General features: G+C 38.7%; 1 protein-coding gene across 2 annotated transcripts in view; it reads left to right on the forward strand.

Annotated features, from left to right (window-relative positions):
• Positions 1–6: 6 nt before the first annotated feature.
• Positions 7–18,747, forward strand: part of NAA30 (N(alpha)-acetyltransferase 30, NatC catalytic subunit) — a 23,515-nt gene continuing 4,774 nt past the window's right edge. The window contains exons 1-3 of one of the 2 annotated variants that reach the window (XM_008065964.2): positions 7–897; positions 7,035–7,158; positions 8,995–9,050. In XM_008065964.2, coding sequence (XP_008064155.1) covers positions 136–897; positions 7,035–7,158; positions 8,995–9,050 — 942 coding nt within the window. In that variant the 5' untranslated portion in view covers positions 7–135. The remainder of the gene's footprint in view (positions 898–7,034; positions 7,159–8,994; positions 9,051–18,747) is intronic. The other variant, XM_021716494.1, reaches the window with a different exon arrangement.

Consider the following 18,747-nt stretch of genomic DNA (forward strand, 5'->3'; position numbering starts at 1 on the left):
TGGGGGGGCAGCTCCGTGAGGGACGGTTTCTGCCTTTGTTCCCCCACCCCCGCCGCCCCCCACCTCCGCCCCCTGTTCTCCGCTCTGGTCGGCCGGCGCTCATGGCCTCCTCCCTCGGTCTGTGTCGCTTCTAGGATGGCGGAGGTACCGCCTGGGCCTAGCAGCCTCCTCTCACCACCAGCACCTCCGGCCCCGGCGGCGGCCGAGCCCCGCTGCCCCTTCCCGGCTGGGGCCGCCCTCGCCTGCGGCAGCGAGGACGAGGAGGACGACGAGGAGCACGAAGGCGGCGGCGGCGGCAGGAGCCCGGCGGGCGGCCAGGCGGGGGCCAAGGGGCATCCGTGCCTCCGCTGCCCCCAGCCACCGCAGGAGCAGCAGCAACTCAACGGATTGATTAGCCCCGAACTGCGGCACCTCCGGGTGGCCGCCTCCCTCAAGAGCAAGGTCCTGAGTGCCGCCGAGGCGGCCGCGACTACGGCCACCCCTGACGGCGGCCCCAGAGCGACTGCAACAAAAGGAGCCGGGGGACACTCGGGCGAGAGGCCCCCTCACTCCCTCCCCAATAATGCGAGAACTGCGGTCCCCAGCCCGGCAGAGGCGGCGAGCGACCCCGCGGCGGCCCGCAATGGACTGGCCGAGGGCACGGAGCAGGAGGAGGAGGAGGAGGAAGACGAGCAGGTGCGGCTGCTGTCTTCGTCTCTGACCGCCGGCTGCAGTTTAAGAAGCCCTTCGGGCAGGGAGGTTGAGCCTGGGGAGGATCGGACGATACGATATGTCCGATATGAATCCGAGCTACAAATGCCCGATATCATGAGACTGATCACCAAAGATCTGTCAGAACCCTACTCCATTTATACCTATAGATATTTTATCCACAACTGGCCACAGCTGTGCTTCTTGGTAAGTGGGTGAAAAGAGGGTGATGAACCCAGCAGAGATCCAGGCCTGTGGGGCAGGGAGTGTGAGGGCCGAGAGAGTGGCTGTGGATGTATCCTCCTGCTTTTCATAGTAGGTTACATGATGTAAAGTACTTCCACACAGCCCTAGTTATTTCATGAAACTGTTCTGAAGGTAAGATTTCATGATTTGGGTTAACTTGATGCTAATGTAAATGCAGCAAACCTGTATGATGCATGTTTCGCTGAGAGGGTCTTGTATCCTGTTTACATTCGTTTATAATCACGTTTAACCGTCCTTAATTACCCGCCCTCATCTTCAAAACACTTTGCAGTCTTTTAATTTGAACGTGGTTCTGTTCTGATATAGGCCTTATTAATCTCTCAATTACAGCCATAATCAGGGAAGAGTGTATGCATAAACATGTTTTGGTGAACATGATAGTTAGTAAACTTGCTGTGGCCACACTGGAGAATTAAATATTACAAGCGTGTTCAGTAATTATGGAGATTGTTTTTTTGTTTGTTTTTTACTTCAACAGGACAATTAACAGTTTAGCCAGCTTGCTTTCTGTTGCTCCATTGCAGAAGGTGCTACTGACACTTCTGGGCTGAAAGACTCCTTAGACTTGAACAGAATACCCTTTTGTGGAATGTAGAAAACTTAAGTGTGGAGTTGTTACTAATCTGACTTTTTTTTATTAAGAAACTGGTGGTAGATATGCCTAAACACGAGTAACACTGGCTTGTGTGGGATATAATTTACAATAACTTTTACTTCTACATAAGTGAAAAAGACTTGACCATCAGACAAGCTGAATTATTTTTTAAAATTTACATAGTTTTGGCAGTACTGTTAATTTAATCACAATAATATTGATGGCCAATTTCAGCCTGTGTGAGAGAGCTTTACCTTCATTATTGAATGCAGGTGTGTGCTTTGTATCATGTGCTCCAGGGGTACATTTCTACTGAATTTTACTAAAAGGTGACATCCTTTTAAGTAAAATTTTGTGATAAATGAAGGGAAAAGCTACCAATATTTATTGTTTTAGCACTGCCCCAGTTGCACTTAATAATTCCCTATAAGATGTTTTGATGAGAGTTTAAAAATCTGTTTTTTTTATTCTGTAGCTTGGTGATAATCTGAAAATAAAATCTGAGAATTGTAGATAATGATAGTTCTATTTTATGTGGAACTTTGCTTAAAATTTAATATGTTTGTTTAAACAGATAATATTTTATATTCTAGAAAACCGCTCCTTCAGGATTCTAAACATTGGGTCAAAATAGAAGTTCTAAGATATGTCTGTGTCAGTGAATATGGGAAAATGATTCATGACACCATTATAACTGTCATATCAAATGCCACTATAATTACTAAAAAAAATTATAGATTGGTTAAATTGTAAGCTAACCCACAAAAGTAGATGATTGAATCACATTTTAAGTTGAAATAGATGTTTTTCTGTCAATTCTAGAAAATAGTTGTATACGTAATATTTAGCCAACTTTTGAATTCTGATATTACCTAGATCTCTCTCAACTTGTCTGCCATTTTTTTAGACTCTGATCAACTTAATAAAGGTAAAATTTAGTCTAGTCTTGATTTTATATAGCCCCCTCCTGATTCACCAGCTAATTTGTATTTTAGCCAGAGTTTGTTTAACATTAGATTCTGAATATATAGAAACTAAGATATGCACAAATGGTGACCTATAAGATTTACTGGTGCTAGTATGAATCTGGAAGTATTGAATAATAAAACCATAGTTAAAAAAATAATCAGAGGCCATTTAGAACTGGAGCTTTTATGTTGGTATACTTTTATATTTAAATTTCCCATAGGACCTAATTTTTTCTTTTTGAATTGCGTTCTTTCTTTGTCACCTGGGCTGGAATGCAGTAGCACGATTGTGGCTCACTGTAGCCTCCGCCTTCTTGGCTCAGGCGATCCTTCCACTTCAGCCTCCCAAGTAGATGGGACTACAGGCAGGCACCACCATGCCCAGCTAATATATATATATATATATATATATATATTTTTTTTTTTTTTTTTTTTTGGTAGGATACTGGTCTTGAACTCCTGGGCTTGAGCCTTCCACTTTAGCCTCCACTCCTAGTGGAGCATGGGCCACCACTCCTAGTAAACTTAATTTTTTAAAAACACAAATGTACATATGTTTATTTTAAATCTTATCATTGTAGAACGGAAAGGGACCCTAGAGATAAACTAGCCCAACTTCATGGGCTTTCTTTTTAAATTGAAAAAACAAGGGGCCGGGCTCGGTGGCTCAGCCTGTAATCCCATGCTTTGGGAGGCCAAGGTGAGTGGATTGCCCGAGCCCGCGGGTTCAAGACCCACCTGGGCAACTTGGCAAGAACTCATCTCTACAATAAATTAAAAAATTAGCCGGTGTGGTAGTGCGCACCTGTAGTTCCAGCTACTTGGAAGGCTGAGGTGGAAGGATCGCCGGAGCCCAGCAGGTCGAGGCTACAGTGGCTGGGAGCGGCCAGTGCATTCCAGTCTGGGCAACAGAGTGAGATTCCAACTCAAAAAAAAAAAAAAAGAAAAAACAAGGATGAGAGTGCCTTAAAATATTTAAATATAGAGATATTTAGTGGCGGAGAGGTGAATCTAGATCCCAGGACTCCTCTTCTCTCATGATGATAACTAGGACCCTGAAAAATGACACACTCTTGACCCATTCAGCGAAGATAATTGTGTCACTAAGCAATCCACCAAGGGGATTACCCTTACAGACACGAATCTCAAGAGATTGGAAACCTCCAAAATGTTCCTGGTTTCCATGGGTAATAGATCAAATGGAATATGTGGAGTTGAACCTTACAAAATTGCCAATACTTGGCTGACTAACAAAAATGACAATTTCCTATGGTTCTTCCTAATTAGTGTACCAGATGTACAAAGTACAATACAGATGCCAGGCACTGTCAGTTACTGTACTTAACCATTTTATCTTTACCTGGTTTGAGATCATAGTATTTTCAGTTGTTGCCTTTTTGAAGTTCTTAAACTTATAACCAGCAATGTAATATAACACTTCCATTTATTCTAAATTTAACTTTTTGGCTTCCTCCAGTTTTCTATTTGTAGTATTCTGGAATTTGGGAATCTCTCACACAATTTATAGTTTTCATAGTTTTATAGACTGACAAGCTTTTGGCCTTGTGAGTTAACTCTGAATCCTGCCCGGGATTTTTTAGTTGCATCTTTGAGAAAATACATTTAATAGCCTGAGTTCCAAATGTTTTGTGCAGAACTTTTATTTGGAAAAACTGACAGGCAGTTTAGTGATTTTTTTTTTTTTTTAATTGTAAATGTACTGTATATCAGCAGTGTATTGGGGGGAAAATGCAGCATTGGTCTTCCTCACTACCAACATCTTATAAACAATTTGCCGTATATTGGGCTTTTATTTTTAGATGATGTGTACAACTAGATTCTAAATTAGGAAGAAATCAGTTGAATCTAAGACTGAGCTAATATATTTTGTTTGCTTGTTACTTTCATGTTCAACGGACAAAGAAAATTTGTTGGAAATTCCTGCTTAATTAGAAAGTACTGTCCAATTAATTGTATTATGTTTAGTGGTTTAAATTTTTCTTCATTTCTGGTTGGCTTTATTAACTGAAGTATAGCTGTTTTACAGTTTTATATCATAGACTTACATAGATTTTCTTTTCACAAGAGCCTAGCTTACGAGGTCAGGTCAAAATTTTTTTTGGATTTTTTTTTTTTTTTTTTTCATTGGAGTCCCACTCTTGTTGCCCAGGCTGGAGTGCAGTGGCTTGCTTAGTCTCTCTCACAGCCACCGCAGCCTCGACCTGCTGGACTCGGGTGATCCTTCTGCTTCAGCCTTCCAAGTAGCTGGAACCACAGATGCATGTCACCACCCCTGGCTAATTTTTGTGATTTATTGTCGAGCCAAGGTCTGGTGAGTTGCCCAGGTTAGTCTCAAACCCCCGGGCTCAGGCAGTCCTCTTGCCTCAGCCTCCCAAAGTGCTGGGATTACCGGCTGAGCCACTGTGCCCGGCCTTTTTTTGTGTGTGTGGCTCCTTTATGTGTACCATTTGGTCTGTGATGATTTTGTGTATGTGTGCATGTATGTATGTATGTATATATACAGGTATATTTGATGCGAATTACTTTTTTTTTTCCTCCCGAGTTGAAGTATCACTGTCACCCAGTCTGCAGTGCAGTGGCATGATCATGGCTCACTGCAGCCTCAAACTCCTGGGCTCAGACAATCCTTCTGCCTTAACCTCTGGAGTAGCTGGGACTACAGACGGGTGCCACCATGCCCAGCTTATTTTTTAGATTTTTTTGTAGAAAAGAGGTATTGCCATATTGCCTGGGTTGATCTCAAACCGCAGGGCTCAAACAGTCCTCCCACTTCAGCTTCCCAAAGTGTGCCACCATGCCTGGCTGAAGTGGATTGTTTTCAAATTAGAAAATGCTGTCAGAGTTGTTCAATCAGGCAACTTTTGTGCATATTTGAGGTCCTGACACAGAAATTTCAGTTTTCAAAAGTATTTTTTTTACAGGTTGATTGTGAATGAGAAAAATGGAAATAACTTCCGAGGTTTATTGACCCAAAATAGTGTTGGAATGTACAATAAAACAGAAATGAATTAGTGTGGGTTGTTGAATTTAATATACCATCAAAAGAACTTTTTTGACCTATTTTAGGTTTGCATGAAATGGATTGGAATGATCTTGTCTAAAAGATTTCTCCACAGTTTAAAAATAGGCTTTTTAATTAATTTAAAGAATGACATACTAAAAGTCACAACAAATTTAAGTTAAAATATCTAAAGTATAAATTGGAATTATTAGTTTTTTAACCTAGTTCTGATTTTTGTTGTTGAAATAGTTTCTTCTGGGATGTAAATTTAAAGAAAACAAAAACTTACACATTTATGAAGTAGTTGGAGGTCGCCTATTTACATTTTAGCAGAATACAGTATTACTATAGCTTTTCAAATTTTGTCTCTATCTTTTTATATCCTTTTTTATTTATTTTTATTTTTTTATTTTAACTTTTTAATCAGTGATGGAACTTTTGAAAAATGTTTTCAATGGTGATACTACCCTGGAAATCTTAATGAAAATGAGGAATGATTAGAATTTAACGTGTAGCCTTTAGCACTCTGGAGAACTGTATATTTTAATTAAAATATAAAACTCCGTTAAAAAACTCTTGTTTTGAACTATAGTTATTCCAAGAGCTTTATGACAATGGCCCACACTGTCAAGAGTATCCTAAAATTATTGTATATCTATTTTTTCCTGATCAAAGTCTAACTACCATTCAGGTATAAGTATCATGTGTGTTATATCTGACTTTCACTAAAGCTTTATTATTATTTAAGGTTTAGACATGGTGGTTCACACCTGTAATTCTAGCATTTCTGGAGCCCAAGGCGTGAGAATTGCTTGAGCCCAGGATTTTGAGACCACCTAGGCAACATAGAGAGACCTTATCTCTGCAAAAAAAAAAAAAAAAATTAGCCAGGCGTCATGGCCTGCATCTGTAGTCCCAGCTACTTGGGAGGCTGAAGTGGAAGGATCTGCCTAAGCCCAAGAGGTTGAGACTGCAGTGAGCTGTGATTGTGCCACTGCATTCTGGTTTGGGTAACAGAAGAAACCCCCCCAATTCAAAATATAAATACATTTAAATTTATACTCTGCTAATGGACAAGTTATACAACATTTTATCGTATCCCATTTAATACACTTTTTCTTTAAAATGATTCTGTTCATGTATTCCTACTTCCTAAAGCTTTGTTGTAAATAGTTGTAATTATAAGCACCTCCTGTGTAATCTTACAATGTCCTTGAATGTTTACCTTGTGGAAATCTTGCCTTTTTTCCTTAGGCTTTAATAATAAGCATGAGAAATTTATGTTGTAAAGAAAATTGAGAGATTTTAAAACTAGAACTTCTGAAGGAGTTACAGTATTTAGATTTCTGAAATTCTGAGATTGCTGTCTTGCTACAGTTCCCATTATCTCTTCCTCAAAAATGCTGACCAATGATTGGTTGCTGATTTCTCCGGGTAATTGTGCAGTACCTGATAGCAATGTATTCTTCATAACTGTTTGTTTATTTTTAAGGCCATGGTAGGGGAGGAGTGTGTAGGTGCCATCGTTTGCAAGTTGGATATGCACAAAAAGATGTTCCGCAGAGGTTATATAGCCATGTTAGCTGTGGATTCCAAATACAGAAGAAATGGCATTGGTAAGAAAAATACTGTTTCACTAAAAGAGTGCCTAAGTTATTTTCATTTTTGTGTTTTAAAACAAAAGTCTTGAATGTAATATGTAGAAATAAAAATGAAACTAAGGGATGATCATTAAAGTTTTTATCTCAAAACAGTATTTTTTAAAAGTTCTTAAAATGAATTTTTCTTTTAATATTTTGTTTGAGCATCTTTTTAACAAGTAGTAGGTGGTCAGCTTTCGCCTCCACATACTTTGATCATGTTCAGAGTGCTTTGCATTATACTATACTATAAGAAGTACATTTTTAAAAATAGCATTATGAGGGCATTCGATCCTAGCCCTCAAGCAACTGTCTATACTTCGGTTAACTGGGCCTCAATCAAGCCACAATGGAGATATGATTACCATTCTTTAGTGCAAGTTATCAACCATTATATTGTAATTCACGGAGGAGCAGGGGAGGAAAATTGATTGTTTCTTATTATTCCCAAACTCATCTCTTTCTTGGGTCTGCCTTTCCTGGGATGCTTAGTTAATCTTGTACCCATAGTTTATAATGGCGATTGGAATCATCTGGGTGATTTAGAAACAAATGTTTAGGCCCCTCTCCCTGAGAATCTTCTTTATACTGTCAGAGGTGGGAACTGAAGCTTCCCTGGGTGACTGTGATAAAAGCCTGGTTAAGAACCACTGTTCTAGTGTCTAGGACCTACTGGTTCTTTGTTTGTAATGGTGGATAAGATAGACAAGCACTTGTCTGGGCATGTCAAATTCTGGGGTGAACTTTAGCTAAGTAAGTATTTTTGAAAGATTGTTTGATACCTGTACTAGTATTTACAGTGATTAGTTTTGTCACTTGTATCTTTTTTAAAACTACATATGAGTGTTGTTATCCAATCATATTTCATGAGAAATAATTATAAATAAGTTTACTTACTAAGGTAGGTTTAATCAAATTTTCTTAACAGTATTATAGCATTCTACCAAGATTTTTAATCTATCATGCCTATTTTATAGATCAGTTTTGAGCCTTTGATACATTAAAAATGAGCTGATAAGGACTCATGATAAATAATAGCCAATTGTTTGGCTAGTTTGGAGGGCAGAAACTAGTGGCTATTTAGGATTGCCTTCAGATGTGTTTTTTGGGCCCATGAAATATATGCATACACTTGTGCATGGCTTGAAAATTAAGATTTTTTAATGTAAAATTTCTGTCTTTTAAAATCAGATTTGTCATTTTTACCTCTTTAATATACCAGATATATCTGACCCTAAACTAGGATACATTTTGTTAGACAGTCTTAGACAAACCCTGGTAGTACCAGATTTTTTTGTGCTCAGGTTCACTATAAGATTATAGGAACTGCCCTACTATCTTGGGCCATCTGTGGGACACAGCAGTTCTGGGGAGGCCATCTTGTGCCCTATGTTCAGGGATTTGGCATATCACTGAAAAGATCGTCTCTGGTCATGCCATGAGTTCTAGCCAGCTCAAGGAGTTCTCTGGGTTGTTCTGGCTACGCCATATCTTGCCTTTTTCTTTTTCCCTTCTACCTTTAAACAGAAGAGAACAAACTCCTGCTTGGGACAAATAATTACATCTGAGAAAAAGGAATATATCAGGAGATGGCTCTTTCAAGAGGAATCTTACATTGTTATGTGTAGGTTCTATTTTGGCCTCTCTTAGCTCATGTCTAAATTTTTCGTACCTAATTTGAGATAATCTGTGTATCTGCATTCAAGATAGAATCCAGCATTTGACATATCTTTGCTTATTATGAACATCATAAACATAGGTATCTTTAAGAAACTACATTTTCTTTCATTAATACTTGGATCTATATTCTAGGTACTAACTTGGTTAAGAAAGCTATATATGCCATGGTTGAGGGAGACTGTGATGAGGTGAGTCTTTCTAAATGTTTAGTACTTTTTATCCTGGGCATTATTTTATTGGGTATTTTTGTAAATATTTTATAATAATTGTATTGCAGATTTCATTGCATACTATTATTATACAAATGTAACTTGCAGGGAAAATTATATTCCATTTAAAGACAGAAATTTTGACCTAGAACACATTTTACGATAATAGAGCTAAAATTTCTTCAAAAGGTGAAGGTGAAATCTTAGGCATTTTTTGTAATTAATTAGTATTCAGAACTTTGTTATCAGTTAAGTAATTTAAATAAGGTAGCTCTTAATTACAAACCCTATTGTAATTTTCTTACATATTGGCCTTAGTGTCTCTAACACTTAAAAAAATTTTTTTTTTGTTTTCACTTCTTTTTTTTTTAAACTATGAGAAAATTCAGCCATGTATAGGGTATTTCACTCTTGGAAAAAGTTTCTCAGCATTAAGTAATGATAAGGTTGGGGATGGAGGAGATAACCACCTTTTAAGAGTAGAGCTATCTGTGTATTAATATAAGAGCATTTTCTCTCTTTAGGTAGTTTGTGAGGCCTGATGGCAGGTATGATTTTTTTTTTTTTGTATTTTACAACACTGTGTTTGTATGGTAGGTGCTCAATAAATAAATGGTGATGATTGGGAATGTTAACATTTACTTATTGCACAATGTGGAAGTTAACAGGTATAAACTAGAGAAGTACAGATGTCTGTAATATAACAGTGGTGACTAAGTAGGAACAAAGTTGTATTAGTAATTTTATGATCAATACAAGTGACAATCATCTTTATTATTAGAGGGCAAATGGGCCTTACAGAGGTCTCAAAATAACATGAAAGTAGATAACTTTTTTCAACAGATTGACTTCAATAAGTAATTTGTTTTAGTGAGTTTTTTTTTTTGAGTTGGAATCTCACTTCGTTGCCCAGGCTGGAGTGCAATGGCACATTCACCGCCACCCCCCAGCATCAACCTGCTGGGCTCTGCTGATCCTTCTGTCTCAGCCTTCCAAGTAGCTGGAATCATGGGTGCATGCCACCACGCCTGGCTATTTTTTTATTTTTTGTAGAGACGAGGTCTCACCAAGTTGCCTGGACTGGTCTCGAACCCACAGGCTCGGGCAATCCACTTGTCTCATCCTCCCAAAGTGCTGGGATTACAGGCTGAGCCACTGAGCCCAGCCTTTAGTGACTTTTAAAAAATGAATTTTAAAACAATTTATATAGTCATTGAATATTATGTATGTGTGCATATATTTTTGTTAACAGTTTCTTCTGCCGTCCTCATGCTCTTCACCTCTATCCTTTCCACTTATAGCTACTGTTAACTGTTTGATATCCATTCTTCCATTTGCTAAGCATATCTATCTGTAAACATGTAATTTTTAAATACAAATGAAATTATAATTATTATTCTGCGATAATAATTGCTTTTTTCATTTAACAATAACTCATGAACCCACTTCCATGTTAGAATACAGAGATTTACTGCAGAGTAGCCTCATGCTCCTTGTTCACATTAGTCTGTATTCACACTAAATGGTGGTTATATGAAAATACCTGCAGACATATTGATAACACAGTGAAGTCACCCGAGATTTAAAGATATCTAATTTTACTTTAAATAGATAATTCACAGGTGGTAAAGGATCTCCTATTGCTCATAGTTTTTAATACTAAAAAATGAGAGATACAGTAATTAAAATTATTTACAAAGCTGGTAACTAAAATTTTTAGGAGAGAATTGGACTGGATATGTTTATATGCATAAGTCTGTATTTGGACCATAGCCACACATTGGCTTAGTCAGCTCATCAAGAGGAGAAATTAGGCTTTACAAAAGTTTCTTTTAGCAGTTTGGAAAATCTTTGGGATGATAGGCCATGCTTTGATCTTCTACTGCTACTGAGTAGAGAGTGGTTTCCAGTGTACATGGGTGTTATGAGCAGGGAGTATTCTATTTCTATGGTCAGTTACCCTAGTCACTATTCTAATTTGCTACCTGTAGGCTTTACCACTGATCAGAGGTTTAAATAGTACTGGCTTTTCACTGAAAGTTCTGAGGTATGATGTGGAGATTTTGATTATATTGTTTTATAAGGTTAACTTTCAAATTAGTGATAGATTTTTATGGTAGAAATATTCTTTTCATTGTGGGCCTTCTTGTGCTTATTCATTTTTCTTGTGCTTATTCATTTTTCTTACTTTTGAAGCAGTGACTATTCCTTAATCTTTAGGTTGAAATGGTAATAACTTCTTGAACTTTTTCCTGTTGTATGATTTTAAATGGTTTGCTCTTGCAGTTTGAATACCTCTGCCTCTGGATTAGAGAACTTTTTCCTTAGTTTGAAAAATTTGCTTATCTATGTCCCACATTGTTTAGATAAAGAATTTGCTGTATGAAGGGACAGAAATCTTTACCCTTTTTTCAAAAGTGCTTTTACTCCTCTTTTTAATTCAGTTTTAAACCATACCAGCAAGAAACCATTCTATTCCTTTTTCCCTTCTAATTTTGATGGTAGTGTGTTTGTTGCTTTCACTTCCTTACATTACCGCTGTCATCCTGTTTAATTTGGTTTTTGCCTCTACTTCAATGAAAGTACTTTCTCATTGATGTACTGGCTAGATCCAGTAGCTTTTGCTCTTCTTCTGCTTATTACAATACTTCTTAGTCTTTAAAACCCATTTCAAATACAACTCCTTAAAGTTTTCCTTGATCCTTCTGAACAGAATCAATTGCACCTTCTGTGTTTTTCTTGACTTCCATTTTTGTAATACTTATTGCACTTAAATTCACTTGTTCATTGTCTGTGCCTTAGCCACTATGGACAACAGAGATACTTTTTTTTTTTTTGAGTTGGAGTCTCACTCTGTCGCCCAGACTGGAGTGCAGTGGCCGCTCCTGGCCACCGCAGCCTTGACCTGCTGGACTCCGGTGATCCTTCCGCCTCAGCCTTCCAAGTAGCTGGAACTAAAAGCGCGCGCTACCACGCCTGGCTAATTTTTTTGACTTATTGTAGAGATGAGGTCTCACCAAGTTGCCCAGGTGGGTCTCGAACCCGCAGGCTCAGGCAGTCCACTCACCTCAGCCTCCCAAGGCACGGGATTACAGGCTGAGCCACCGAGCCCAGCTAGAGATACATTTTTTTGCTTTTTGCTATATTCTTAGTTTGGCATTTGTTATAGAGTACCTGGTTCATAAATATTTGTTGAATGTTTAGTTTGCTTCCAGCCTGTTGTTTGTTCCTCTCTCTCTCTCTCTCTCTCTCTCTCTCTCTCTCTCTCTCTCTGTCTCTCTGTCTCTCTCTCTTTAAAATTTGAGTTGGTGTCTCCCTCTGTTATGCAGGCTGGAGTGCAGTGGCACAATCATGGTTCATTGCAGCTTTGACCTCCTGGGCTTGAACAGTTCTCCTGCTTCAGCCTCCCAAGTATCTGGGACTACAGGTGTATGCCACCATGCCTGACTAATTTTTTATGTATTTAACTTAGCAGTTTGGAGACAAGGTGACACTGTGCTGCCCAGGCTGGTCACTCCTGGGCACAAGTGATCCTCCTGCCTAGATCTCCCAAAGTGCTGGCATTACAGGCATGAACCACTGCGCCTGGCTTCCTCTTTTTTTTTTTTTTCCTAAGCTCTTTTGACTTTTGACTTGTATTATTGATTACTAATTTGTCTTTCTCTCTGAACTTTCTGTAAGTTTTCTAAGAACAGCAATTGTCTTATTTTTGTTCCCAGTAAGATTTTTAAAAAGATATCTGCAGTGTCTGCAAGTTAAAATGCCTTTTGGTTTAAAACTATATACACAAGAGGGAACCCCAAAAACCCCAGAATTTATTTATAAAAAATTGTGTATTAGCTGTTTAAACTTTAATCACCTTCAAAGTACCCCCCCATTTTGATGCAGTACACCTACCAAGATGCTTTTTCCACTGCTCAGATAGTTTTTGAATTTGTCCATTTTGATGTCTGTTAGTGCTTCTGCCGTTTTTTATTTCACCTCTTCCACATCAGTAATACTTTTCCCATTTATGACTTTTTTCATCTGGGGAAACAAAAAAGTCACTCAGCGTGAGATTGAGTTACTAGATAGGGTGAGACACAGGGATCATCCTGTTTTTTGGTCAAAAACTGCTGAAGACTCAGTGCGGTATGGACAGGTGCGCTAGTAAATCATCCATCATGAAATGGGCAAATAGTATTGAGAGAATCTTCAAAAAAATTCACTGAAGCTGAAGGTAGCTTCACAATAATGCTAGCTGGTACACTGATGCTGATGGATTCCTAGAACACTTACCTAACGAGCGATACAAGGGTCCTGTCCTCCAAAAGATAATTCCAGTTGTTGTTTTTTGGGGGGGAGGGTCGTGTGTGTGTGTGTGTGTGTGTGTGTATACATGTACATACATGCATATATACATATATATACATATATAGATGGCCTTTGTATATCATTCATTGTTCCTTGAAATTATAATTCTCCAAAAATACAATGATTCTTTATGAGGTAGTGATTTTATTTTCATTAAGTTAGACCAGGCTTCCTTTCTTTTAAAGGGTCAATAAATTTTTTTTTTTTTTTTTTGAGTTGGAGTCTCACTCTGTCGCCCAGACTGGAGTGCAGTGGCCACTCTTGGCCACCACCACCTCGACCTGCTGGACTCCAGCAATCCCTCCACCTCAGCCTTCTGAGTAACCGGAATTACAGGCGCATGCTACCACGGCCCGGCTGATTTTTGATTTATTGTAGAGATGAGGTCTCGCCAAGTTGCCCAGGCGGGTCTCAAACCCGCAGGCTCAGGCAATCCACTCACCTCAGCCTCCCAAGGCGCGGGATTACAGGCTGAGCCACTGAGCCCGGCTGGGTCAATAAATTTTGATAAATTATCAGAAAATCTATCAAAATCATTAGAGAAGGATTTTAAATCATATTTTCTACGATTTGGGTTGTTTATGCTGCTATTTTATAAATTCTTAGAAAGAGATTTATAAACCTGTAGACCTATTTATAGAAGACACATTTGGAAATCTTTTCTGTGCACATTTAAACACATTTTTACTTTCTATTTGGTTTGCATAACTTATTTGTGACCTTGAGTTCTTGCTTACTACTTGTCATTTTAAGTTCAGAGTAAATTAGGCCAAAGTTAATTATCACAGAGTTGAAAAGTGATCTTGTTTTTGCCCAAATAATCTATACTGTCCTGGCCTAATAGATATTTTCATTTTGCCTTACTCTGATCTTCCCAACTTTTTGTGTCAGAATTAGACGTGTTAAAACAGCATAGCTGCTGGGCGTGGTGGCTCACACCTGTAATCTCAGCACTTTGGGAGGCTGAGGTGAGAGGATTGCCTGATCTCGATGGTTTCAGACCAGCTAACCAGGTATGGTGATGCATGCCTGTAGTTCCAGCTACTTGGAATGCTGAGGCAGGAGGATCGCTTGAGCCCAGGAGGTTGAGGCTGCAGTGGCTGTGAATGTGCCACTGCCTGGGTGACAGTGTGAGACTTTGACTCAAAAAAAAAAAGTATAGCTAAAGATCTTTTTCATTTTTGATATATTTGGAGCTGACTAAAAAATTACAGCATCAAAAAAAGAAAAGTAGATTTGTTGCTTCATAAATGAGATATACATTTACCCATATGCTGATCTTACTTAAATTTGATTACACCCCATACATATTCTAACTGCCAGATGTATAGTAGTTGGAACATTGTCTTGGGTTCATGTTTCACGTTAGGGGAAAGAGTAAGATAAATACAAATAGTATGAATGAGTGTTCTGTGATGTAAGTTTTAAAGTAAGATCTGTATACCTAAAATAATAAGCCTATATGGTGGCCATTTACACTTAAGTACTATTTTCCAAAATAAATTAGAATATGGGCAAGTGATTCATCAGTATGATAAAGTACTTTACTTAAGATGTAGATGTCCTTGAAATTTTCCTCTCTGAAATTTTTTTTAAGATTTAAGGTATGATTATCATGATATGAATAGCCCAAGCTAACTATGATCAGAATACAATGTGATCTGAATTTCTTTCTTTTTTTTTTTTTTTTTTGAGTTGGAGTCTCACTCTGTTGCCCAGCTGGAGTGCAGTGGCACGCTTACAGTCACCGCAGCTTCAGCCTGCTGGGCTTAGACAATCCTTCTACCTCAGCCTTCCAAGTAACTAGAACTGCAGGCGTACACTACCATGCCCAGCTTATTTTTTTATTTACTGTAGAGACGAGGTCTCACCAGTTTGTCCAGGCTGGTCTTGAGCCCCTGGACTTAGGCAATCCTCTCACCTCAGCCTTCCAAAGTGCTGGGATTACAGGCTGAGCCACCGCACCCAACCAAATCTGAATTTGTTTTGGGGGGGGTGGGGGTTGGCGTCTCACTCTTGTCACTCAGGCTGGAGTGCAGTGGCACTCTCACTGCCACCGCAACCTCGACCTGCTGGACTCAGGCAATCCTTCTGCCTCAGCCTTCCAAGTAGCTGGAACTACAGATGTACGCCACCATGCCTGGCTAGTTTTTGTGACTTATTGTAGAGACGAGGTCTCACCAAGTTGCCCAGGCTGGTCTCAAACCCCTGGGTTCAGGCAGTCCCCTCAACTCAGCCTCCCAAAGTGCTGGGATTATAGACTGAGCCACCACGCCCGGCCTGAATCTGAATCTGAATTTCTTAATGGAATTTAAGTGTGTGGTATGTGACCTTAAAACAGTTTTAGTTGGATATCATGTCTTCTGATTTTTGACTATTTATATTGAAAACATCTTTCTCATAGAAAAATAATAAACATTACATAAAACTTGGGAAATAGAAAAAGAAAGTTCACCACTTACCTTCTAGCACATCAGTCTTGGTGTTTTCTTTCCATTCTTTTTTTGATTCATATGTTTATTGTTAATAGGCAGTTTCTCTCTTCTGGGGAAGTAATATACTCACCTGTTACAGAATGTTTATAATTTGCTATTCATACTTGGGACTTTACCTTATTTACTTAACCTAATGCTGTTTATTTCTAGCAATATAAAGGTAATGTAAAAGACATTTTGGTACGTTCTAGATCGATAAAGTAATAACCTACTGTATTTTGTACAATTAAATGAATAAAATAGACCATATTAGCAATAATAACTAAATAAGTAGGAGCTAAGGAGATCTAAGTTACTTTTTGACTAAATATATACATATGGATAGAAAGGTCCAATCTTTTTTCCCCACAGTGTAAAAGATGACGTTTTAGCTTTTTGATTGTTTGTTTATTATGTTTAGTACACGTGATTAATAATTAAATGTTTAACATTTTTAGTGTCACTAGAAGAAACATATTTGGCTATGTGATAGAGGCTGCAAGGTAAAGAGCAGAATAAAATAGTGTTAGTTAAGGGATAAGGATTTGGGGTGAGTACTTTGGCCTAATTGAGGAACTGGGTATGAGAACCTGTATTCCATATCCATCTTGTATCACTTGGCAGTTGTGTGACTGTAGGCAGGTCATTTAACTTTTTCTAGTTTGTTTCTTTGTCTATACAGTGTGGTGTTAATTCTGATCTTAAAGGAATATTGTGAAGAGCCACAGTGGCATTCATTTAGCAAATACCAGTGGAAGGCCTTGTAGGGACCAGTGTGCTAGTGCTTAAGTTCTAACAGTGAACAAGCCTGCTCTCTGGGAGCTTCCAGCCTCCAGTATTAAAAAATGCTGTCCTAAACTGTAATGGTTTGTTTTATCCTGATAATGGTTTGTTGCTATTGCTAAGAGAGAATCAGTGGAATTTCACTGTAATTCTTTGTTTCTGTTAAGTAGAATTCAGTTCATGTTTCCTTAGGACCAAAATAACCTCATTATCTTTTGGCTCACTGTGTAATACTCCCATCATGTGGACTTAATGCGTAGCTTCATAGTGAATTTCCAATATAAACCCAGATATTCTTTTTTATATGTTTATAAGAATTTAAGTAATTAAGTTTAAAAATTAGATAAGAATTTAAGTAATTAAGTTTAAAAATTAGTTACTTTTTCCTGGCATTTTCTGTTGTGTGAAATAATACTCAGTCTCTTTGTTTAGAAAATGAGTGTGCCAAGAGAATCTTTACATTTTAATTTGGTTAGTCCTTTGTGCAATTTCTTTTTAGTATAATTGAGCTTTATTTCATTAATATGTTAGGATACAAAAAAACCTGAATTCAACTCAACCTCCTCACAAGTGTGTATTTTTGTAGCTGTGGTTAGCCTTAGAGGTGTTTTGAATATTTTATTCGTTTATGTATTTGAGTCAGGGTCACGCTCTGTTGCCCAGACTGGAGTGCAGTGGCATGATCACCGCTCACCACAGCATCTTACTCCTGGGCTCAAGTGATCCTTCTGTCTCAGCCTCTATAGAAGCTGGTATTATAGGCATGTGCCACCACGCCCGGCTCATTTTTGTTTTTGTTTTTTTTGGTAGAGACCAGGTCTCACTATGTTGCCCAGGCTGGTCTCAAACTCCTGAGCTCAAGTGATTCTCCCACCTTGGCCTCCCAAAGTGCTAGGATTGCAAGCATAAGCCACACCATGTCCGGCCTGTTTTGAATATTTTAGATTGCTAAATATTACATCATTGGACTATTAAATTCCTTTTGACCTGTCTTAAGTAAGGGGTTTTAAGTAGAAAATTAAGGAGAGTATCACTCTACTAACTACTGTGCTTTTAGAGAATGGGAGACCTCTTGAGTTAGGAGCTGTTTGTAATTGAAATGAGAGTTGATGGCAGATTGGTGATATTAATGGGTATAAAAAGAAGAGGACCGTTTTGAGAGCCATTTAAGAGGGAGAATTGACAATACTCAGTGCTTGGATATGTATATAGGTGGGTGGAGAGGAAAGAGGTTCAAAAATGACTTGTGGGTTTCAGGTTTGAGGCACTGGTGTGGTAAGATGAAGATTCTATTTACTAAGATATGGAATTGTGGAGGAAGAACAGATGATGAGTTCAGTTTTGGATATAAGTTGAGTTTCTGTCTCCTGTTATTTATGTCTATTATTTGAATTCTTGTCAGACTTTATGATAACTTGAGAAAGAACAGGAAAAGACAGTGTTTCACTTGGGCTTTTACAAATTATACTTTGCCATTTTTCCCCTACTTTAAACACCTGAGGGTTATTACATCCCAGCAGTAACTGTGGCTCACTTGTGTTCATAATTCTTAGCTGTGTGTATAAAAGTTGGGAAGAGGCCAGGCTTGGTGGCTTAGCCTATAATCTCAGCACATTGGGAGGCAGAGACTAGTGGATTGCCCGAGCCCCTGGGTTCGAGATCAGCCCAGGCACCTTGGTGAGACCTCGTCCTTATAATAAATCCAAAAAAATTAGCCAGGCCTGGTAGCATGCTCCAGCTACTTGGCAGGCTGAGGCGGAAGGATCGCTGGAGCCCAGCAGGTTGACACTAGGGTGGCTGTGAGTGTGCCACTGCACTTCAGCCTGGACGACAGAGTGAGATTCCAACTAAAAAAAAAAAAAAAATGTTGAGAAGATGGGATAGAGGGTGTTTTGATAGAGGGAGGTAGAAATAAAATAAGAAAATAAAGTCACACAGTATTAAAAAATAGCAGTTCTTGCCGGGCTCGGTGGCTCAGCCTGTAATCCCGCGCCTTTGGGAGGTTGAGGTGAGTGGATTGCCTGAGTCTGCGGGTTCGAGACCCACCTGGGCAGTGAGACCTCATC

The sequence above is a fragment of the Carlito syrichta genome, unplaced genomic scaffold (assembly GCF_000164805.1).
Source record: "Carlito syrichta isolate Samal-C Ts95f unplaced genomic scaffold, Tarsius_syrichta-2.0.1 Scaffold308823, whole genome shotgun sequence".
In the NCBI taxonomy this organism is placed as follows: domain Eukaryota; kingdom Metazoa; phylum Chordata; class Mammalia; order Primates; family Tarsiidae; genus Carlito; species Carlito syrichta.